This window comes from Ptiloglossa arizonensis, chromosome 4, assembly GCF_051014685.1.
Source record: "Ptiloglossa arizonensis isolate GNS036 chromosome 4, iyPtiAriz1_principal, whole genome shotgun sequence".
NCBI classification, from domain to species: Eukaryota; Metazoa; Arthropoda; class Insecta; order Hymenoptera; family Colletidae; genus Ptiloglossa; species Ptiloglossa arizonensis.
This window is the reverse complement of record NC_135051.1, coordinates 11,421,446-11,446,455: the sequence shown is the minus strand read 5'-3', so window position 1 is coordinate 11,446,455 and position 25,010 is coordinate 11,421,446. Positions and strand designations below refer to the sequence as shown.

At 29.2% G+C, this 25,010-nt stretch overlaps 2 protein-coding genes across 5 annotated transcripts; both read right to left on the bottom strand.

Moving 5' to 3' along the window:
• Positions 1-157: 157 nt before the first annotated feature.
• Positions 158-14,862, bottom strand: LOC143145650 (EF-hand domain-containing family member C2). The gene is made up of 14 exons (XM_076309221.1): positions 14,686-14,862; positions 14,383-14,547; positions 13,379-13,529; positions 9,969-10,192; positions 9,271-9,513; positions 7,938-8,164; positions 5,443-5,634; positions 5,231-5,373; positions 3,561-3,757; positions 3,300-3,430; positions 2,817-2,930; positions 2,550-2,729; positions 1,565-1,667; positions 158-372 (listed from the first exon to the last, which is right to left on the bottom strand). The coding sequence occupies exons 1-14, from the start codon at positions 14,737-14,739 to the stop codon at positions 214-216; spliced, it is 2,283 nt and encodes a 760-aa protein (XP_076165336.1). The 5' UTR covers positions 14,740-14,862; the 3' UTR covers positions 158-213.
• A 307-nt stretch (positions 14,863-15,169) lies between these two features.
• Positions 15,170-23,952, bottom strand: Esyt2 (extended synaptotagmin-like protein 2). Of its 4 annotated transcripts, none has more exons than XM_076309218.1 (17): positions 23,826-23,952; positions 22,453-22,923; positions 22,225-22,365; positions 22,073-22,149; positions 21,919-21,985; positions 21,693-21,838; positions 21,475-21,595; positions 21,228-21,398; positions 19,122-19,219; positions 17,521-17,569; positions 17,374-17,463; positions 17,214-17,300; positions 16,977-17,135; positions 16,742-16,894; positions 16,539-16,662; positions 16,195-16,480; positions 15,170-16,125 (listed from the first exon to the last, which is right to left on the bottom strand). In XM_076309218.1, exons 2-17 carry the CDS (start codon positions 22,783-22,785, stop codon positions 15,798-15,800), a joined length of 2,430 nt encoding a protein of 809 aa, XP_076165333.1. In that variant the 5' UTR covers positions 22,786-22,923; positions 23,826-23,952; the 3' UTR covers positions 15,170-15,797. The 4 variants fall into 4 exon arrangements, with proteins under 4 accessions (XP_076165333.1, XP_076165332.1, XP_076165334.1 ...); XM_076309217.1 differs by having other exon boundaries at positions 23,803-23,943; XM_076309219.1 differs by lacking the exon at positions 19,122-19,219 and adding an exon at positions 18,188-18,282 and having other exon boundaries at positions 15,172-16,125; positions 23,803-23,943.
• Between the last annotated feature and the right edge of the window lie 1,058 nt (positions 23,953-25,010).

The following is a 25,010-nucleotide window of genomic DNA, read 5'->3' as shown; positions in this document are numbered from 1 at the left end:
GCATGCTAGACATAAACGTGATTAGTACAATGTAAATAAATTGCTAAATTTGACGTAGTTTATATGAAAATTATATTCTACAATAAATATTACTTGACATACAAGAGCATATTTTTATTTCTCCCAAAAGTGTCGATTTTATTTTTTTCATTGCATACAAATAGCGTGCAAAGTGTCACAACTACGTTCAAAATATCAAATGTAATAGAAAAATTATTGAGAAGGCATTGTGATACATTTTGTGTCCAAGGATTTTGAATTCTTGTCTGGATCATCTTCTTCATCTTTAATATCCAAATCTTTGATAAAAGTACACAAATTTATACCAGCTCCGCAATCCGGTTCTTTTTCCGATGCCCACCAAAGCTCCATCTAGAAATTGTGTAAAAATATCCATGACACTAATTTATTACGAAACACGATTATCGTATCAAATATAACTAAACAGTTTCGTGAATTACAATCGTTTACAAGCAAAAATATCCATCATCCTTGCCTTTGTATTTTTTTCATGTAATGTAATGTATCACTTGACACGATCATGTTATTCGTTTCAATACAAGGAGTGAACATTTTTTGTACAAATTTTTGTAAAATATTAATTCTAATTTACTATGCGAAGTGTTTGTTGAGCATTTCAGAAAGGATTAAAGATATCAAAGAAAATGTTCTTACAAAGATTGTTCAATATTATATAAGGGAGAACATGTGCAATATGAAGGAACATATGTAGTGTTTTTGTGGATGGAAGAATGGAGGAGATTTCAAGGTCAAGTTAATTTTCTTTGATAGCATTGATGGAATGCTATATTTTTTTATATATATAGCATAATAGTTCGTGTTAAGACAAATTCGACGAGTTACTAACGAAATCGTTTTGTTCAGTGAAAATTTGTAAAATTGTCCAGTAATCAGGTCAATATGTTCCACATACCTATGGCTAGCTAAACTTTACCAGATTATGTTGCCTGTGACAATGTTTTTTTATTAATATTTGAAAATCCTTTGAAATTACACATTTAAGCACTTTATCAATTTTCCATGACGTTCTGGTTTTTCCACAAAAAAGTTTTGAAATTTGTTTCGATTGTAATACATTTACATTGTTTTCAATGTCAGACGGACACATTAATTATTATCGTTATCTTATAAATAAAAGTACGTAAACAAAAGTAATACACGATTATCAATGTAAACAATTTTACTGTATATTCGCTTTAACTGTGTACAATATATTTCTCTAAGCATTAAAAGTAATGTAAATAATCTAAACGCCTAATGTATCGTTTTGAAAATGATTTGGTGTTAGAAGAATATAAAATAAACAGTATATGGTTCTGTTTAAAAATTTTAATGTGACTTCATAGAACTTTTAAATAACATCGCAAGATTAAATAATTATCATTATAATACGTACTCCTCTGTGCCACACAACTTTTACCTCAAACCTTTTTCTAGTACTTTTGATACTTGGAGAAATAATCGACTGTATACATTTAAACTGGATATACGGTACATGCAATATCCGTAGTATATATAATAAAAATGAAACACATGAAAATACCTTAATATTTATGGGCGGCGCAGGAGGAAGAGGATCGACTTTTATGTTCATGAATCGCAGAAGATCATTGTAATCTAATTTTTCCTCTTCGTTCTTGTGAATGCTAAATTTGATTGTCATTAGTCAGATTGTGCTTTTGTCCAAAAAAGTATTATAATATGTATTTACATACAAATATTAACACCTTCGTTTTTGAGTTATGATCATTTTTGTGTTTTAATCGTTACAATTATAAATTAAATTAGCGTAACGTATCCCATTTGGACATAAAGGTAGCGAATTTTATAATCAATGTTTAATACCAACGAACAGGTTTCAAGTATTTGTAAATTCTTTTATAATGTGCTATAATTCGTTCTAGTCTATTCTCTCGATAAAAGTAACACAAATCGGAACCAATTTACTCTCGTAAATTGGAACCTGGAAGGAATGGGAGTCCAGTTGTTACGAAATGAACTCACTTATCCGAACAAAAGCATAGCGTGTCCTCACACGCTTTTTGTGCTATTGCTCGAATGAGTCATCCACTAATCCAAATTACAAGCTGCGTACAGTACATGTTGGAAATATTTAATAACACTTTCTGCACGGGCAAATGAACGGCCATTGCGACACAAAAACTAATAATACAAAAAACAAAGAAAAATAAAAAATACTTGCATAAACTTTTCATCTAAAGTTATACCTGGATTTTATGGTACAACCAATGTATTAAACATTTCAAACTTCTCCCCATAAATAGCCCTAAAGTAACTTAAAGATTAATTTGTATTATTTTGGAAAGACAAAAAGAATTAACATTCTTTAATAAAATAGAATCGTTTCCCTAAATGTATTTATTTTTTCCCGATCTTGTCAAAAACCGTGATATTGCATAAACATAAACATTGGGGGGAGGGAGAAGGCAGACTAATATCGTTGCATGAATCCAATGTGAAAGATTAACGATTGAAAGCGGAAATTACTGTATTATTAATTTACATACTGATCGAGTGTAGAATGTAAAAGTTCCACGTCAACTGGTATTCTGGATCCACGAAGTACAGTATAAATTGTGTCACGTGGTAAAAATCCTGTTCTTTCTCTATCCCACCGATGAAGATCTTCTTCCAATCGATCGAGATCGTTCCATAACAATCGCAAAAGTTCCGTATGCATTAGTCTTCTGTTAAAAGCATAATTGTTCCATGTATACTAATACAGAAACATGGAAACGAATGTAATTAAAAGAATATATGTAAAACTTGATTACCTTACGTATTCTCGAGTCTGGAATTCTTTCTTTTCGTGCGAAGAATAGTGTCGAGCAATTGTAATTGTTTCGTGTTCCGTTATCTTACCATTTGAATACTTGAATAAGACTTCTCTAAATTGAGTTGTATGAATTATAGTGAACTTAATATTATTGTGAGTGTAAAAACATTTGCAGTTAAAAATAATTAATAAATAGAAACACCTTATGAAATATCCTACAGGTAATTTTTCGTTTCGAGTAAACTTACATCGTATGCAAAGACAAAGATAATGAGGAGAAAAATTGTCTTTTTAAATTACTCGTTCTAATAGGATCGAACACCGACTTATTAGTAGTCAATCGGCCAAAATGTTTTAACTTATCGTCAAAATGAATTAATGTTGAATCTTAGAACATCCTTCGCTTAATTTAATATTATTTTATCGTGAAAGATTTTTATCGCGGACATATATATAGATAATTTAACTGAAAATAAAATACCTGAATTTCTCATAGGGCAGGATTTGAAGATTCTTGTCAATTGATGTCATCAGTTGTAAACATTCTTTATAATGTGGTTTTAATAGTTGGCGTAACTTTTCCATTATTAATTTGACATCAGCTTGCGGAAACTAAACAGTAATATATCTTAACGTCTTTGACAATGAGATTTGCGATTAGGGAACAGAAACTAATCGAATATTTTAGAATGTAGATTTTGAAAAACAGTGAAACATTGAAACAGATATAAATTATAAAAACCTTATCGCAATGTAATTCCATGTAACGAAGAGCATAAACGTCGGCTGAGATAAGTTTAAAGATGAATTCGTTTAAGTTAACATGTGCTCCAATATAGAAATCCTTCGGTTTGTAATAATCTGGTTTCTTACTTCCTAATACCTCTTGATTAGGCAACATCACCAGTGATCTTTTCTGGAAAAGACTTCGCCTAAAACCTACACGTACGTGATACACATATTTAATTATTAAACGAATGTCATTGAAACATTTGCAGAAAAAATAATCGAAATTATGATGGTGTCTGAGACAATGATCTTTTGAAGTTTTACTCACTTAATGTCATCAGTTCGCAGCACTCGATGCAATTATATTTTTGTCAAAAAATTATTTACGACTATTCTAATATTGTCCTTAAAATCTAATACATAGATATGTAACTTAACTTGTGTACTTTAAACATCTCCGTTGCGTTTGATAATACGAAGAAATGTTAAATCAGGTAAATATTTAATTCGAAGGAGTACGTATTTTTCTAAAGGTTACCATTTCCGAGATTTTAAGCTGAACGATTTATTTATCATTCCGGTGTTACAGCTGATATCAAGACGTATGCATTGATGTGCGATAATATGATCTTCAAATGACATTGAATACGGACAAATTCGGAAATGTACGACTATTGGAATATTTCTTAACTTGGCATTTAAATGATAAACATGAAATCAACGAATATTCTAACATTAAGTTATCGATTTTCTTGAAAATCGACCGAAACTGTGGTTTGCGCAAACTGAGGGTGCATTTGCGACACACCGAGTGCATTGTAACGAAAAAAAATTGTGCAGTTCATTACCTAGACAAAGAAACTCTCTAAGTGGTAGCGATATTTATACACCTCGTTTTGTATTAATGTAAGTGATAGAACATGCACAGGTCTTGAACAAGAAGGTATGGCAAAGAATCAATTCAACTCCAGAACTTGAGGTAATGGCAAACAATGAGATTAGAAAATAAATTTGTTGCACCGTAATAACAAAATGTATTTAATTTTCTTAGGTAGACAATTGTAATGTGGAATGTATATTCGAAGGATTTTTCTAAATATCTTAACAAATTCCATAAAAATTAAATGTATAGCAAATGGAACTACTATAAGATAGATAATGTTTGGCACATAAGTTAGGCACAGATAGAAGTCCTGTAGAGATGAACTACTATAACTGTGCAAATGATATTGCAGTTCACTGAGGTATGATAGATAAAAACATAGGTGAAACTGTGAAAAAGACACTAAATGGCTGCACAATAATAAATTGAGGCATAGAGTTGAAGAAACAGAGTTACTGCAACTAAACAAGAGCAATATCAGACTTTTCTGACTTCGCATTTGCAAGAAGTATAAATCAAACGGAATTATTACGTACGCAATGTTAACTGTTTCTTTTTTTAAATCTCTGATAAATATTGTATTCTATAGATTTAAACTATAAGACTTTTAAAGTATAACTTTAAGTTTTAAAGTATAACTTTAAAACAAGGCTGTACGCATATAAATGTATTAACGACTATTGCAAAATATACATTTCCATATTTTTTATTAATTGTAAAAATAGTTCATAAAGTAAATATCTATAATTTTTCAAGAAAATATTAATACTGAATAAACTATTCTTAAAAAGAGATTTTACCTGAATTTCTTATTCCTAATTCGAAAATAGAAATTGTATCGTCCATGAGAAAAACTCTTATAATGAACAATCTGTTATCATTTTCTGGCATCTTCGTTATCATCTTAGCTCTAAATCTCAAAACATGGCTGTCGAAACCTTGCCTAAAATTACACAAGAAGTTGATTACAAAAATTTAATTAAAAAATAATCTTATTTCATGATACACGTACTTATCGTAATATAAAAATTTAACAACGTCCATCTTAGGTGGTTGTGGCATCACACTGAAACAGTTTCCGAGAGAATCATCGTAAGAACCAAAACCGTTGTAAGGTGGAATATATTTTTCTATTTTTGTGCAAATTTCATCATCCTTTCGAGGTTTCTCCAGAGGCGTAAAGTCATCCAAACCATATTTCCTCCTTCGATACAATAAAAAAAGAATAATAAACTTTAAATAATATTCTTTAATTGCATATTGCGCGAAGCAGTATACAGAATTTTCACTAACTCTGTCAATGCATAACTATAGTTTTTTTTCTGTTCAAGTAAAATTTATATTTATCTCATTCACTTTGTGGATGACTCAAAAAGAGGCAAAGGATGATATCCTTAATTAAATATAGATTACATTATTTCTCGTAATATATAAAAATTTGTTTACACTTTGTAGAAAAACTATTTGTCTTTTTTTTTCAGGAATACGTGACAGAGCATATAATAAGCTAAAGAACAATCTTAGTCCATCTTTATTCTTTTATGTTTCGAATAAAAAATTTGTAATTGTGTCTTACAATTGGTACCTAGAACGTAGGAAAAACAAATTGATCAAAAACTAACAATTAGTATGACAGTAAGAAATAAAATTTTGCTTCGATACAAGAAAAATAATTATGCGTAGGATAGTTCTGTTTAGTCGATATTAACAAAAGATAAATGGTTCAAAACCATCACGTTAAAAGATTTTATTTCCAAGTCATTGTTTTCCAACTATTCAAAATTATTTATATTTTTTTAAATACTATTATTTATTTACTTGTTAATGCAATTTTAAATAAGATTAAGTGCTTTTTCCATTATTTTTATAGTTATCGAGACATTGTATAATAACTCCCAGTTGTGTGAAATTAAATCCAATCTGTTCAATTCCATACTATATGACTCATTTCCCCTTCATATGGAGAAGCGTTCCTTCTAAGAATTAACTCCCTTTCCCTTGGATTGTTACGTCACGTGTTACCTGACAAAGAGAGCGAATAGCATTCACCAAGTGTGAGCGAGATAGAGCAACAACATATGAGTGTCAAATTACCAACACACAGTGAGTTAAAACGAGGTGGAGTGTGAGCGCAAGAGTGGGGATTATGACGAGGGGCCATCTCTTGGTTACTCGCTACTCGCTAAAAAAACTAGCAAAAATTTTGATCCTGTATTAGATATAACTAATGTGTAATAGTAATATGTTGCATCTACGCCAATGAAGCTCTGCCTACCACTTGTTTCTCATTTACTCTCTCTACCTCGCTACCTTCTTCGTCGGTCAGTCCACATGTGCATGTAACTGCTGCGACGAATAGCGAACTAGAATTGAATGTGTGCCTAACAATAGATGAACCCTTTCTACTTTTCTAGCATTCCTGCCATGGGACTTCAAGTCAGCGATAAAGAATACACAGCCCATAAAGTCCTGGCCCACTCACTCGAATCAATATTTGTATTGCTTTTAAGAAGCATCGTAACAAGGAGGATAGTAATAAAACAGTGCCCCAATGTCTGTCAGCTGAGCGTTTACTCCACTGCCTCCTGCTGTTGCAAGTCGGCCTACTCTGCATCCAAACCAGCTTCCAATCGCTACTATTGCTCCTAGTCCTAGGATACTATTACTCTCTGAAGTTTCTAAAATAAATCTTATGGGATTCATAACAGCAATGTCCCATCGGTTGAAGATCTTATCGACATTCTACTTCTGACGTTATCAAAGCACACCTTGCTTCACCGACATTTCTTATCAGACAGCACTATTTACTTAACGACATCAAACAACACTTAATTTATACAACAGTAATTAATCTAATTCGTTTAGGTATCGCGCTTGAATCACATATTTTACATATATATTATTGGAATAAAAATACTTTTTTTGAATAATTATCTACACTTGGTTGAACATCTACAGTCTAGTAATTGTATATAAAATAATGTAATGGCGTAAACTATAAAGACAACTAATGTAAATTTATTTGTGATAGATTATTGATAAAGTTTTGATTGATGATTAAATTTTCGAAGAGTTTAAGACTTTTAAAAACTTTTAAGATCAATAAAAAGTGATACCTTCCCGATAAAAATGAATCCTAATAGTAAAATCTGATTCGGATTTTTTTTTTAATTAAAATCACTTTCGTAAAATATCTAATGATCTATAATTAAAAATATCGTGTTTGGATTGATTTTTGTCGAAAAAATCTTGTACCGTTCCGTTGATCATAGATGTTTACAAATACTAATTTCTGCTTTTCAGTGACAAAATAGAAATTGCTAATTTCCTTGAAAGTGTAACGAGTAGCAATCCTTATCTGGAACTCAAGCCAATGAGGATTACTTGCACCTGTGAGCGCCATCGCTCACACTAATTGTAAGTAAACAGAAACAGTAGTTGAAATGGCTTTGTTTAATTTATCGCGAATAAAATTCGTTCGGTTATTCTAAAGCTACTAAGCTTCACCTATAATATTCCTTTGTAAAGGTATCCATATCCGTAATAGTAATCTTCCTTCCAAAAATGTTTATTTGCGCACCGATACTAAGCTCGTCATCTTTGTAAATTTCTCTGCAAAGTTTTCCACTGTTCAAAGGATCTATCGAATAGTAACCACAGGTTGCATCGTTTCCCATGACATTTAAAACGGTAAATGGATCATCAGCGCCACTCGGATCCAGGTCGGTGGAGAACTGTATTCAGAAATCTATTTGTTAATTACTCAACTTACGAGTTCAACAAAATCAAATTTATATACTCGAATTAAGCAATGCTATCTATACTGCCATAAATGCACGAAAAGCAGTGCAGAAAAAGGAGAGCCTTCCTAAACATATTTCGATTTCCAGCTTGAACCTCAGGTACTCGCACATAGAGTCTGTCTCACAAAAGCGTGTCGCTGATATTTTTGTAAATATGATTTTTTTCGTAAAAAACTTTGTATAAACCGAGTGTACACATAAAACATTAATACGCTTTTACTTTAACAGCGAGTCTAATCACCTCCGTTAGCAACAATAGCTTGACATCTCTTTGGCATGCTTTCCATCAATTTCTCTACGTATGATACGGGTCGTGATCTTCATATTTGACAAATCCGATCTATCAGGGTTCTTAATTTTAATATACGTTTCCCTTTAAGTTTTTGCTTCATGAAGAACCACATATTTTCGATTAGATTTGAATCCGAGGACTGGGATGGCTAATTCAATACGGTGATGCCGTTTGCCTCTTCCCATTCCCTACAGATGTGACTTCTGTGTTTTGGATCGTTATCTTCTTGAAAAATCCATGTGTTTTCGGTTTGAGTGAACCAATGTTTCACTGATGTAAGAAGCTCCTTTTGATACAATTTTAACATTTGAGCAATGAAAATGTTGGATTTTTAGCAAAAAGTTTGAGGATCACTTCATCTTCTCTGGTGCTGGTAGTTCGCTTTAAACCACGATTCGGGAAATTATCGACACTTTTCGTTTCCTTGTACCTATTAATAAACTATAGTAACTTGTGCAAGTATTTTGCAGCACTTGCAAAACTCATTTTTGACCCTTTTGGGTAACTAAACAGGAAAACCGCCTCAAACCGTTTCATACGCAGCACTCATCTCGGAAAGATCTGTTCTCGACAACGATAGAAACTTAGTCAACGCGTATTCGAAAGGGGCGTATACTATATATGTTTAGATTATCACGGTTTCCGCTTCAGTGGATGTCAAGTTTTGAAAATATCACCAACACGTTCTTATGGGGCAGACTGTATCTAGCACAAAATATATATTTATTATACACAAAAACATTACCTTTGGAACCTTCATTCGTCGCATAAACATGAAACCAGTATCTCGTCCAGAATTTGGTGGCAAAATCTCTTTTATCTCCATGGTATTATCGGCAAGGTAGTAATGAATTTCCAGAACGTGAATAATACCATAAAGATTATCCGTGTCGTCCCAATAACCATAAAACCGAAGCACCTGTCTATCATATTTCATGAAATCGCCACGAGTATCGACCTTTCGATTGGGTTTTTTGGGAAACGTTTCCTGTTTTCCGATTAAATAATTAAGCTTAAATCGTTCACAAAATGTTAAAAAAAATGTGTACACTTAATGTAGCTTTATGATAAATATATTTAATATTAATGTTGTTAAAACTAATTAAGAGATCACATTTTAAAACTAATCAGTGAAGTTAATTAGAATGTTCGATCTTGTAAGTGTATTAAAATATGTGAATACATGTAAACTATACACGAATACAGGGATTCAAGGATCTACAGATATACAAACTTTAATCATTTTCCTACCAAAAGTTACAAGTGGGCACTATTCGTTAACTGTGAATAACTCTTTAATTAAACTGCTTAATTCTTATATTGCAAATTGTATTTTACAAAGTTGCGAATAAAATAATCTTTTCCTCCTTTTTAGTATGAAACACAGATGTTATTTGTTCTAGGCAGTGAGTATTGGATGCTCTTTCACCATTTTGTGCTTACAAATTTTCGTTGTTCCATGTAAGAATCTTTTGGTATTTCAATTGGATCTGGGACCGGAATTCCCATGCGATTTAAAAATCGTCTTGTAAATTTATCACAGTCGACAATTTTATATACTCTCCCGAAAATTTCGGGTTCTTTACCAATGTTTAAATCGATTATGTCATAATATCTATATCTGACTGGATCCGGCATTGGGATTCTCTGTCGTCTTAGTAGAACACCTATACAAATGCAGTTACATAACATTAAAATTACATTTTTTTTAATAGCAAAATGATCTGATAAAGCTGTAAAACAATTCGTTTTTCATTATGCATTTTCATAAAAAATACAATACAATGTAGCAAAAAAAATTAATTCTTTTTAACAAAAAGTTTACATATTTACAATTAAATTGCAGAAAATCAACCTCATACTCAAAATCGTACATGTTGTGCAGTAATATATAATTATATACTAATACACAAACATTGTGTACAAAATTTTAATACTTATTGTTAATAGGATATCCTTTATCATTTATGACTTCTTCTAATCAATGTGGAATAGGACTTTTACTATTGCTCAGATTGATGAGTACCAAGTCTGAGTATCCAAATACTCAGATACCCACAGATTCAGATATCCAAGTATTTGGATATATTCGAAGTTGGTTAGAGTATTTGTATATCTACAAGTAATTACTTCTAATCTATATAATGATATAATAAAAATAGATTTGATAACATATAGCGATGATTTTTATACAATAACAGCTTTTAAAATCACAATTGCTGTAAGCAGTTTATCATCTCAATTTTAATTGCAGTGGAATTTCGACACAAGTAGTGTAATAAATTCCATTGTCACCTTGCACTATTCCTAGATCCTCAATATAAAAACTTGGAATTTGAATCAGAAAGACTTCAATGTAAAATTCAACAAAAGATAAGAAACATGCTACATGGTGTGTCAGATGATTATACTTGAAATTTAAAAAATTCTAAAAAAACAGTACTAAATTTTATATACTCAAAAGAAAATAATCAAGAACCGCCGATTACTAAATTTCAAATGTATTTAGCGAAACCACAAATTGATCATAATCTTGATCACATAAGGTGGTGGCAATCGGAGAAAAATAAATTTCCAAAAATTTTACAGGTAACGCAAAAATATTTACGCATTCCGGCATCTTCTACAAGTGTAGAAAGAGTTTTTTCGACCGTAGGAAATATTATAACTGCGAAAAGATCATATTTTTTTTCAGATACTGTAAATGACCTAATTTTCTAATACCAAAACAGGAAATTATTTTCATTATAGTAACTAAATAAAATATTATTAAAGATATTATTTCTGCATTCTTCAATTTTAATCCTATGTCTGGGTTGTTCGAAAATAAAAATAGTAGAACAATGGAAGAACTCTATTTATATCCGTTTCCTTGCTTATTAACATAAAAATTGTGTGACTACTCATCACACACATAAACACATTACTTCTCACAATCCCCGACTAGTGGGATCACCCGACTATTCAGTCATACCACTTGCTTAACCTCTCATATCTCATACACTATTGCCAACTTAAATCTATAACCTATTTTATATCTAACCTTATAACCGTTCAACCTTTCACATAACATTCATATCCTCGCTTATAATGCGTTTAGTAAAAACAGTCTCACATAAGTAAGTATGCTCCTTGTTCCCTTTACTCGGTAACCAAATAAAAAGAGTTCCATATTCGAGATATCAAGAGAAAAGAACCGGATCAGAATACTCGAACGTAGATATGTCCAGATATAAATCCGGACATTCGGATACTCAAATCCAAATTTCAAATTCGATACTCGAATGTTCGGATAGTGAAAGCTCTAGTGTGGACTTAATCACACTTAGGAATTACTTTTCTAAAAACTTGTGTTCAATATTTATCCATGCTCTCTGCAGTGCTATTTCCAACTAATTTTTATTGAGTGCATACACCCTGAACTTGTGTTGTTTTTCCTAATTAATAATTCCTAAATGATAAAATAATACTTCTAATTTTTGTGCATTACTTTTCAGATATTTTTTCAAAATATTCAAATAAATCCACTTGCCCATAATGCCATCTATAAATTTCAAAAATTAAACTCCATTTGCTGAAATACCTCCCAAATCATAACAACTTTATGCTTAGAATTCAAATTTTATATCTACCATTCGTCATTTAATTTCTGTCAAATTTTAATTCTACTATCTGAACCAATAGATTCATTTTACTTTCATCTGTGTAAGTAATATTCTTCCAAAAATTATATTCTTTATTGATGTATTCTCTTGTGAAGTCCACAATGTAAGGTTTTTTATCCATCAACGCAATTATTGTCATTGTTTTCTTAATTCTTCGAACAGTTTCAACACTTATAAATTATTGTGAAGATTTTAAAATATCAGCTGCAATTGTTTGTGCACTTTCTTTTGGATTCTTTTTTATATTTTGAATTATCTATCTCTAATCATTTTCGATTAATTTCTACTTCTGACTGATTTTTGTTTTATTTTTTAAGCGATTTGTTTCCTTAACCCGTTTTACAATACATTGAACTATAGAAACACTTTTATTTATTGTATTTACAATATTTCTATAAGACATACCAGATTCCAAATGATGAATTATAAGTTTACGCTCTACTATTGTTGTTTCCTCTCATACTTCTTTTATCATTTTTATACTTTTTTTAGAATCATTTCCAAACGTAGTATGTGAATATTTAACATACTATATATTGGAGAAACAAATAACTAACAATTAACAATAATACATTTTTTCAAATAGAGGTGGAAATAGTTTGTCATATAATTTTAAGTGTGAGGTCAATTTTCTACATATTTTAGTTGTAATTAATTTTTTGTTCTGATTCGTTTAATAAAATAATAAAAATGTATTAAATTTTGTCACTAAAGTTACAAGAAATGATCTCCAACTCGGAAATTCAAAAAATTCTGAAACTTTGAAGGTATATATAGTATACATGTACCTAGATATGGATATCAATCCTGAAATTTTTTGTTGCTGCCCAAATTCACTATAAAAAGTAGAAATTGAGCCTCAAATGTTTGACTATTTTTTATTTTCTAAATTTATCAATGAATAAATGATTGTCAATATTTTTAAACAATTGTATAAAAATTACAACAGAAGCATGTGTGTATACATGTATATATACACACACATATACATATATATAGTTTCAGAATTCTCTGAATATCCAAGTTGGGGATCATCCCTTGTTAACTAAGGTTTTCATTAATGCTTACTGTACGATTTTCACTGTGAGTAACTGTATATTATAATGAAAATGTAATAATGTAATGATTAAAAATATAATAATGAAAGGTACAGTAACAAATAGACAAGAAAACAATGCACCGTTGAACCTTGCTCAAGACCACTATTTTCCGTAGAAGGTTCAGAAATTTTCATTGTTCCATCCTCCAAGAAAAAGCTGATATTTACTATGCGAATTTGATAAGCTGTTTTCCATCTTTCTTGAACAGTTTCTTGAAAAAAGGCCTTAAACATCAATCTCTAAAAAAACGAATTAAATACAAAAATGGTGTTCTTATATTGTTAGGAGATTTCCCATAGCAAGAATGCTTGTTATATTATTGTTTTGGTCATGTAGCTTAGTGATTTTAGACTAAATCAATGTATTTTTTTATTTTTTATTTTAAAAAACCGTTGTATTTTAACATGAAAAAAAAATATACAAAAATTACGTGTTTTGGAAACGTAAAAAAATCGTTAACTTCGTTAATCTTACTTAATTGGTGAATTAAATTAGGTCTTGGTTAGGCAGCAGTAACATCCCGGCCGCTGTGAAGCGGTCAGTCTTACAAGCTGCAATTCAAAAATTATTGAAATGGATTAAATTTAATCAAATTTTTTGTTCACCCGTTATTTACGCAGTTTGGCTGTTGCAACTCACAAATTGTAGGCGAGTAACGATGAAATGCTTTCGCATCATCGTCCTGACATATGTATATGCTTGATCATTCTATCTATAGCAATATGTTTGACAAATATCTCGGAAATTAAACCCATCAACGGTTATATGTAAAGGAAGAAGTTGCTCTAAATCTCATCCTTTTTAATATACTGAAAAATAATCGAAATCGCCTCGCACATTTTGCAGTTTCTTCAAATTATATTTTCGTTAAAAACTAACAAAAGCACATTATTTTGTCAAGCTCTCCCAATCTACACTTCTTTTTCGTGTTAAAATACAACGCTTTAAAAAAAAAAACAGAAAAAAATTCGTTAATTTAAACCAAAGTTACTAAATTACAAAATTACCATTGTTTTCGCTATAATTTATATTTTTTAACAAGCTTTCTTAATGACTATTGATTTAATTCGACTAATTTATAAATTATCATACTTGACCATCGTAAGCAATCCACGACGGCAATTCTTGAGCTTCTCCGCGAGGATAGAGCGATGGAAAGCTAATGTGATCACCTTTATCTACTTTTTCTGATAAATAATAAACTCCATCGCTTATCTTACCGAAATATTGATTCCTGTGAAATCTTGTTCGACTAAGCTAAACAAATAAAGTACACCGTGTACTTTTAACTTGTTTTCCATTTTAATACGAATTCTTCATTAGACCCCATTCAAAAGTTATTACTTTCATTGGTAAATTGCATATCAAATATTATACAATTCAAAAGCCACTTACATTTTTATCAAATTCGTATCCTGGCAGGCAGGGAAACTCACGACCGCGTTGCATTATAGCAAAGGTTGTACAATTAATACATCAAATATAATTTTAAGTAAATAATTAATGACACTTCACGCTATATAACATCGATATAACAAAGTGGTTACTTCTATTTAGTACTGTTATGTTTCCTTGACGATGGTTCCATGGAGTTAATATAGGAGTAAAATGAACTCTAGAAAATTGCAATTTGAGATACTTATATTTATTCTTTATTATCATTACTGACTTGTAATATTATACAGGTATAATTTTCTATCAGTATGCACAAAAACATAATTTATTTAATATATAGCAATATACAATATAGCAAAAACTCTGGTATAAATATAACATGTATATATTATATCAATTTGTCGCAATAGTTTATGTTAGCTGTAAACTTTAAACGATTCTGTTTAATCATTAGTTTCCATATTTAACAATATAACCAGCAAATCATAAGCTTAATCAATAAGTTATCATTTAAAATATATAAATGCATTGTATATATAATTAGTAATAAAGCATAAATATTAATGATATGGACAAGTATAATCAAAGAAAACACAAATATCTAGTACTTGTAGTTTTAAACATAGATAAAAATAAATTTTTAGTAATAAAATATATTTTGCTAATAAATTTTTATGTAAACTGCTAAGTCATGTACTCTATAAGTAGCGAATGTAATATTATGCGTACAATAGTGTTATGTATGTAAACATTTCTGTGCATATCATATAGAGTTTAGTGACAGATTTATGTCACTTATTATTGACAAAAGTGTTCTATAAGCGTAGATAACAAAATATACTTGAAATATATAGTACATAACTTGCCTCCAGAACTAAAAACAACAGTGGACGGTCTAAGTATAAATAAATAAACGTAATCATTATCACTTTCTCAGAACTTTCATAATGTTACTGGTACTAAATATTTCGTAATTTTTTTAATGCTTTTGCATTGTGCAAAATTTGGTCTGATCACATTATTTGAGCTTTCAACGTTTAGAAAGATTGCATTGTAGCGATTCAAAAACACATAAGCAACTGGCCAAATCTCCACTTGCTTTTCTTCATTTTCTAGTCCTTAGTCTCTGGTTGCAAATCGTACCAGCTCGTGAACGATTTTGTAACATCAATTTCACTCAAATTTAAATGAACTTGGCCCATTACATTACTTCCAGTAGACAACCAACCTTTTTGAGTACACACTAATACTTCCAGCGTGCGCGTATTTAAATCAGCTTGAGACACAACATACTCGAATTGTTCATCAAAAATTGGATTACAGTTATCCTTTATCACTGCTGTTTTACGTTTAGTTTCCTTATGGCGGTCGGGAAGGAGATAAAGTTTTACATATGGATCTGGTATATTGTGTGGATCATTCTGTGGCAGAGGTAAATTACTGCAACAACAAAACATTCAATTAACAACTTACCAAATTTTCTAATTTTCACATTAATGGTTTACATACGCTATTTTATGTATAACAATTATGAGCTTCTGCCTTTGTACACTGTAGCGTAAAGACATTTGTATTCGTCCTAATTTAGATTCGCCTGCAGATGATGATATACTTAAATTTCTGTGAATTAATTGAGGACTTTCAGTACGAGAAGATGGTGCAGTATTAGTGATTATTAATTCTTCATTTGGTATAATTGGTTCTTCAGATAAAATTGCTGCACCTGATCCAGTACTCTGTGTCAAACTATTGACTGATTCTTTTGAAGGTTGCTTTTTCAGTGGACTAGGTGGAACTAAAAAGAGAACATATTGTATTACACTTAAATATAAATAGATAAGTAGTACACTTACGACTAGAAGATACTGTATTGCTAATATTTGATTCTTGACGTTCAATTCTTTTAGTCAATTGATTAATGTCGTGATCATCATCGTCCTCTTCTGAGGTAGGCTCAGGTTGTTCATATTTCAATATCTGCAATTAAAAATATATATATGAATATAATATAATATTTTCATCTTACATGAATACATATAAAATAAAGAAATCGTACGCTTAATGACATAGACAAAATTAGTTTACTGTCAGCCTCAGCCATTTGCAGATCATAAGGCTGTTGTGTAATTTCGAGATTATTTTGGCCCAAAAGTAAAGAGATATTGTAACTCATTTCTCCCACTACGAGAGTAGTCTTTTCATCTGTGATCTAAAACCCAACATACATAAAAAAAGGCTATGTTTATAACAAAAAAAATAAAGAAATAAAATTTGTTAAAAATATATATAACCTTTATATGCAAAACACCTGTCTCCGGATTGCTAACTAAAAAGGTGAAACCTTGTTCCCAAATTGGATCGCAGGAACGTAACATAGTAGCTGTTCTTCTTGTGATTCCACCAATACTTGCTTCAAGATAAACATCAGGCTGTTTATTTCCCCGAATACACTAAAATTTATTAATGTAAACTTACTGTTCTAAAATTAAAATTAATTTTTATTTTAAATTAATTGATTCCATGCTTACTGGTAAATTTTTAGCAGAATCAATATAAAGAATGAGAAGAGCTGTACTCATCGATGTTACTCGAAGTTCTTGAGTTTCAATTAATGCCTATATATATTAAAAAGATGATAAAAAACCAGATATCAAATGGTCAAACTTATAATGTTTTAGAAGAACATACAGCTTTCAAATCAGCAACATTTTTTGAAAGTTGAAACCATGTTAATCGTAGATGAACCATACCATGTTTTGCTTTTTCCAATGAGACCCACTGAACAAAATACATTTTCATTATTATTGCATTAAATATATTATATTTTATACTTACTGTATCAATGTTTCCTTTTTTCTTCACTCGACTAACTTCAATACTGGCCCTATATTATTACAGCATAGAAAAATAATGCTTAGTATGTTATACAATTTATTTGACATATTATATAGTAGCTATCATTAACACATATCTTTTATGATCATGATAATTATACAAGTATAGTGAGATGATTAAAATGCTAAAGTCCATGATACAAGAAATTTGTCATGCATTTCATACATGTTATGTAGCATACATACAGTTGCTGTTATTACAGTAATACATAATTTATTACTCTCATACCATGCATTTTACACATAAGCAATAAATTCTTCTATATTACACACATTCATAGTCATATAAGCAGTACTTTAGAATAGAGATAGTTATATGAGTACTCTTATGTTATAAATAAAGTACTGCCTCATCAAAGGAATAATTTATAAAGAAATAAAAAGAGTAATGTGGTGACATAAATTCTTATTTCGCTGTTTTTGCGACTGACTTTCCAACAACATGCACTATAAGAGCAATACAATTTCAATTTTGAAAATACTGCAGATTTATAAGCACGCAATCTACAGTAACCAAGAAACAGAAATGTTGCCCTAAACTAATTACAGAAGAATTTTCATGTGCATTCTATTCCTGGTAAACATGTACTTGCTACAAGTAGCAATACCTGCCAAGTGGATCATCTTGACCTGCGTTGTCTTTGTCAAAGAGATGGGCAACCACTGTGTTGTAATAGGCTCCCAAGCTCTTTTCCACTATAAACTGTCATCATACAATCTAGTTTAGTTTTTTAATTATCAGCTACAGTCACCTAATCACTCTCATAAAACCAATAACTAAAATTAAAAACAAACTTTGAAATGATAAAGTTATTTCATATTACATGATTAATTAACAATTCTATACCTATAATTAAACTTATTATTGAAACAAAAGAAATTACAAAAATGGTTAATAATTTATAATACAAATACCAAAATATAAATACAAAGCAGAAAATAAATGATGAAGTAGTACAAAAATGCATAATAAATTTATATGACTATAAAACACATTTTTTAAAAATACAAATTATAAAAACTACTATTTACAATGAATGCTGAGAAATTGCAGCAATCTTTTCCTTAATCTCCTTCAATGTTAACTATATTTTACTTGCTTTTACTGTTTCTCACTTGTTCTTCTATTTTACACTCGTTCTCATTGCCCCCATTTATATCTCTGAATGGACAAAAGCAAACAAATTGGAAAGATAACAGCACTCAAATTGTACTTACCTCTTCTGAGAAGCTGCCATGACTTAGTTCCAAGTAGGCAGCAATTTCTCAGTATTCATTGTACTAATGAAGAAGTATGTGTAATAATGTAATAAATGAACAAAGCAAATCTACACATATAATACACATTATATATGCGTTACAATACATAATGCTATAATTAATTCACACTAAGTGCTATAAATAATTAAGAATCATATTAATATAATAGGAAAGATTTATAAACATCAGAGTGATGTGTAATAATATCAATCACTTGCTGTTTATGATTTTTGTTAAATTAAAAAGTATTATATTGTAACTATTTATAAGTACATCTACTACCTGCCAAGGAAGTCATCACACTGAACACATGGAATACTTGCATCCCTATCCCAAAGAAACACCATAGCCTTCTGCATTATACATGAACAGATCACAGCCTGTGTGCCAATATTATGATGTATATAAAATTTTTAAAATAAAAATATTGTTTTATAAATCTTCCATCTATATACTAATAATAATTGCAAATTTATTACTGTTTCAAATGAATTACAATATTTTGAAAACATTTGTGCCATACAGAATGACTATGAATATAATTGAATTAAACAAATTATTTTAATAATAAATAGAAAAACTATACTATGAAAAGAATAAGTGATATTACTAGAATAAATACATTTAAACTCTATTCTACCATGAAGCATTAAGAAATTGCTGACACAGTAAAATGACACACATACAAACACCCACTCTTAAATCCAAGCCATATAAAAGATAGCATATAAACTAATACAACACCAACATGCTCATATCTTATAAATAAAAATGATTGCTTTAATATGTTGATATGTATCAGATCTGTGGATGATCAAGAAAACTCCTGTACACCTTACATAAATTAAACGTTAATAATAAGCCACTGTTTGAATTATTTTGCTTAGTGACATAATATTTATTATTGTAATAATCATAAAGAGTTATGATAATTAATAAAACAATTGAATGTATGTATACAAAACCTTAATAAAAATCAAGGTAAAGAAGTCTCTAGATACTGCAATGTAAATGCATTAAATTATTATGTTTTTCCATTTTTTTCATTATAATGATCAGTAGGTCCACCTTTAATTTTAAAAGTTACACATATCTACTTTTCCTTTGTAGCACCTAACTTCATTATAACAGCAGTTTCATTATTGTTCCATTCATGTAGTTCTGCTTATTTTAATTCAGTTTTGTTTAGTGCATGTTTTTAAATAATTTGTTTATTTCATTCTTCAAGTATTTTGTAGAGTTTGCATCTGGTTCTGAGAATGTGTTCTTCATTTTTTAATTTCATAATTAAATTATGAAAATGATGTCAAGTTTCCTCTTTAAGATACCACTAGACCTTCACGTATTTACATTATCCTTATAAATTATGCATTGTAGAGACATCTTTTTACCATGATTCTACTGAATTTTAAATTTGTCTTGAATTTAATAGTGAACTAATTGTAAAATCGTAAGTAAGTTCTGTTTAACTTATTGCTACACATAGAAAATTAAAAATTATGTACAAATCCTTCAATATGAAGTATTCTTTTATAATTACGCAAACTTATGGTATAGCAAATATGGTGTATAGAAGCTTTACTCACACTTCGTGATATTATGAAAATATACATTTTCAATAATGTAATAAAATAACATTGTCATACATAAATATAACAATTGATACTAATTTTTTATGTAAATTTTACCTTCTATATAAAATTTCAAAATAATATATAATACTATATTCATACCTTCCAAGACTTTCATCACCCTTGGTGTCATCATAGTCCCATAGCAGCACAGTAATTTGTTGAGCGATGGCTGATGTCACGGCGCACTAATCCCACATAACACATCACACATCACATACACACATACATACCAAAGTAAGAAACTAAATTAAATTGACATGAAGTAAGATGTTTCCAATCTTTGTGTATAACCTATTAATTATATTTTGTTACTGTAAGCATAACAATAATTTACACAAATACAAATAAAGTTATAGTTTACTGATCATGATAATAAATGTTAGATCAGCAACATCTTATAACAAAAACAAGAACATGGACATACATATTTGTACAAAAAATAAACACATAGTAAAAGTAATAAGACAATAATTTATGATTTTAAGATCATAAATATGATCAATAAAAAAATAATGAATTATTGAAATATGTGTCATAATTATTCTATACTTTGTTTTGTTCTCTTCAACTAAAAATACCTATTGTATTACGTGCTTTAATTTATTTAAATCATATCATTTCTTACCACATACAAGATGTTGTGCTTGAAATTTCAATAGACTTACAAGAAAAAATGATTGCAAAGCACATGCATTAAGGACATCATATTTAATACTATCAACATATGTTTTGTTGTATAAAAAATTGTACATACCTCACACCAAAAATCCCATTTTGGGTTTACAGTGTTATCTATAGTTTTTGTTCTAAATTCTTGTGCTCCAACATTTATAATGGCATATGGATCAGACTTGCCCTTACCCAATACTCCAATATCTTTTTTCATGAGATGTTTTGCTTCTACTACATGGATTCTTAAAACTCCCTACAAAAAAATGATGATTCATTAGTATATCACACAATAATATGCATTAACAAACTATAATATTTAAAAAACTCACTTCGGGCTCTGGTATTTTTAATGATTCAACTGGTACTGCATCACTTAAAGGTATAACAATTTTATTCGGGAGAACAACAAATGCTGCTATTTGTTCCACTATAGTTTTTCTTAAAATTTCACTGTAGATGGAATATGTGATTATTTATAGTTTTGTTTAGTATATCATATATATACATGCACAGATATATGCGTCATATAGTACTCCGTTTTTCTTACTTAAATCCTGGTAAGTCGAGGACATCTGCAACTCCAACTAAATTAAAATTAACAGCTGGGGGATTTAGGAAAAATGCTTGTATACCGCCAACTAAAGGTATAGCAGGTAATAATGGTTTCATGACAATCCTCATCATTCCACGAATCTAAAAATTACTTTTAAAAGTTAACTAATAAAGTTACTAAAGAATTTATGCAGAAAAGGTTTATTTTCACTGTTCCTTACCTGGAAGTCCTTAATACCACCTTTTATATTACCAACAGAAAAAGTGATATCACAATCACCAGCATACCTATAGTATTGATTATTTAATTAAATAAATCATATAAATTATAGTTAAAATACTAAAGTCAAGTATATTATTAATTTGAATACATACATAACGTCAACATCTACTATCACTTCATTTCTTGAAGTGTTTTTATCATATGCTTTAATCCCATAAATTTTTAAGGGCTTTAAATGTGAATAAAAATTAATCATGATCCTGATATATTAACATCAGACATAAAGATATTAAAGTGTACTTACAATTCGACCTAAAACTAATCTTTCAAACTGAAATCCTTTTATCTTATACTCTATCAATTTTTCAATGATAGCAGGTTCTATACTTTGTTTGCACAATTCACGAGCAAAATGATTTATACTTGGCCAAACTTTATATAAAACCTTAAAATATATATGAAATTAATTGCAATTATTATAAATATAAAATCTGAAATTATACAAAATATTTTTAAATGAACTTTTCCATACTTTATTTAACCATTCAGCTCTATCAAAGTCAGGAAAATAAACCCAGGAAGGCAATTCATCTAATCGACTCATAATTAATTCTTTTTCTTTAGCCATTACAGTAGCTTGGGCAATAATTGCTTTTAATTTGTTGTCTTTTCGACGTTCTGACTTCCATGCTGCTAAAGCAACAGGTGCAATTAACCATGCTATGCTTAGGTTTAGGTATCCCCATCCCCAAATAATACCAGCAGTTACCAATTTGGTAACAAATGATACAGTTAATGAACCTAAATTCATATATGGCCAAGAAATTGGCTTAGAGATTTTATTGTCTCCACATTTGCCTTCCATTTATATTAAATAATAGTTATTGGATTATCAATATCTTATTTATAATGACTACTTCTTACAATTATTTACATAACTCCTTGTTATGTATAAAAAATGTATATTTTTAGTTTTTAATGAATTTATGTATTTGTATCCTTTCTGTAAAAGACAAATAATTATATATTTGTTTAATAAAAATTTTTGTTATAATATGAAATTCTTAATACACAATATACATAAAAATTCTGAAAGACATAAAATTAAAATAATCATGTTAATCGAAGTATATTACTTAAAAACCATACCTTCATAACAAATTTGATAAAAAATGTCTATTATTGGGTCTAATTAGTACTTACAACAAAAAAAAATATATGTAAGTACAATGTATGAAATAAAATAGCAATGAATAATTATGACAATACACTATGGCTTTATAGTTCTTTCATTTCAATTTAATTGTGATGAAATTAATACTTAAAGATCTGTAAAATTGTCACATAAATTATAAAAATATGAAAATTAGTGTTTTATTATTATATTATAGTTACTGATTCTGATACTAAATATTTAATACTTACAAAATGATTAAATTATTAAATCTTGATATAGATAAAATAAATTATGATTATATATGCACATTAAGAGGCATCATGATTTTTAAATAAAATACAATACAAGTTATGTTGCTACAATTGTACAGGTCATATAAAAGTGATTTTGGTCACATTATAATCAGTCTAAGCAGGATGTTAATATCTGCCTCACATAATACTTTACAGAAGAAAGAAGTCATTGAAAATATTTCATTATCTAATTTTTTATTATTACTTACAATTAGCAACGATTAATGCAACGCATTTAATGTGTAAATAAAACAATATGTACATATAAAATGCTTAATTAATTATATTTGACAATATAAATCTTGAATACGTATTACATGACTAAAATGCAAAACTAAATACGCAAATGTAAAATGATATGCTACCGTTAATGGTTCTATTAAATATTAATTCTTGTGTATAATTTACTTACAGTTATAGAAAAGTTGTACGTACGTATATGTATTATTTATGACTTCGTCTAACTGTTGGATAGATAAGCACAGTAAAACGTAATAATACTTCTCGATTAGCTTTACCAAGAATGTATGTTTTCAAGGTTCACTCAATTATTAGAGTGAGGAATCTCTTGAAGTGACTCAACTACAGTGTAACTATATATAAATGAGATTCTACTAGCAGCTAACTTTACACTCATCGGGAGGAATGTTGTGAACGCCACCAGAAAGCAATTCCCATATTTTGCGAAATTCAATATTACAAAAACGTTTTTAATGATTAAAAAACAGTCTATAATACATAAATAAAATTAAAAATGATCAGATATTTTGTGATTAACAATATATATTTAAAACATTAACAATCTGTAAGGAATAAAATATTTCTATTCTTTTTTTTCTAACAACAAGAGTTTCGTTCAAAGTCGAGCAGTAGTAACCCTGGTCGGGTTATGTTTTCGTATACCATACAAAAAATAAATACAAATATAATCGAATTTATTACGGTTGCTGTGTTAATTCTTGAAACATACGTACATATGTACATATAGAAAACATTGTTTGCTTACATTGTTTACATTATACAGCAAACATTATAATTTCTATGGCTGTGAAAGCTATATATTTTCCAAATAAATGAGTTTATCGGCCACAAAGAATTAAAAACAAAAAGGTGTGTATATTTTTATAAATGGAAAAAAAAAGTGACCTTATTCTAAAGTAAAATATTAAAGATATTTCGATTATATTTGAATGCTATCAAGGACATGAAAACTGCTCTATGTAAAATGTTATTTATATTTAAGTATAAACATAATTATCCTCGAATCCTATTTATGTTTCCCTAAATGCTCCTTAGAAACAATTGTTAATTGAGTTAATGATTTTTTGATTATTTATCATTTAAATTAAAATTTTTGCAAATATAATCATATTCGAGTATTTTATATAGTAGTTCTCAAATATTAATTTTAACAGGTACACTGAACGAAGTATAAGATGGATTTATAGTTAATTTAAGTTAAAGATAGAGTAAATGTAAACATTAGTGCCTATATGATCTTCGCATGATCAGAACGACGTGCCATTCTAACCATAAAGTAGATAAGTATCTATTTAGTAGTTTGACGCATATTGGACAAGCGGGTTAAAATATGAACAAACACGACAAACGTTTGAAAAA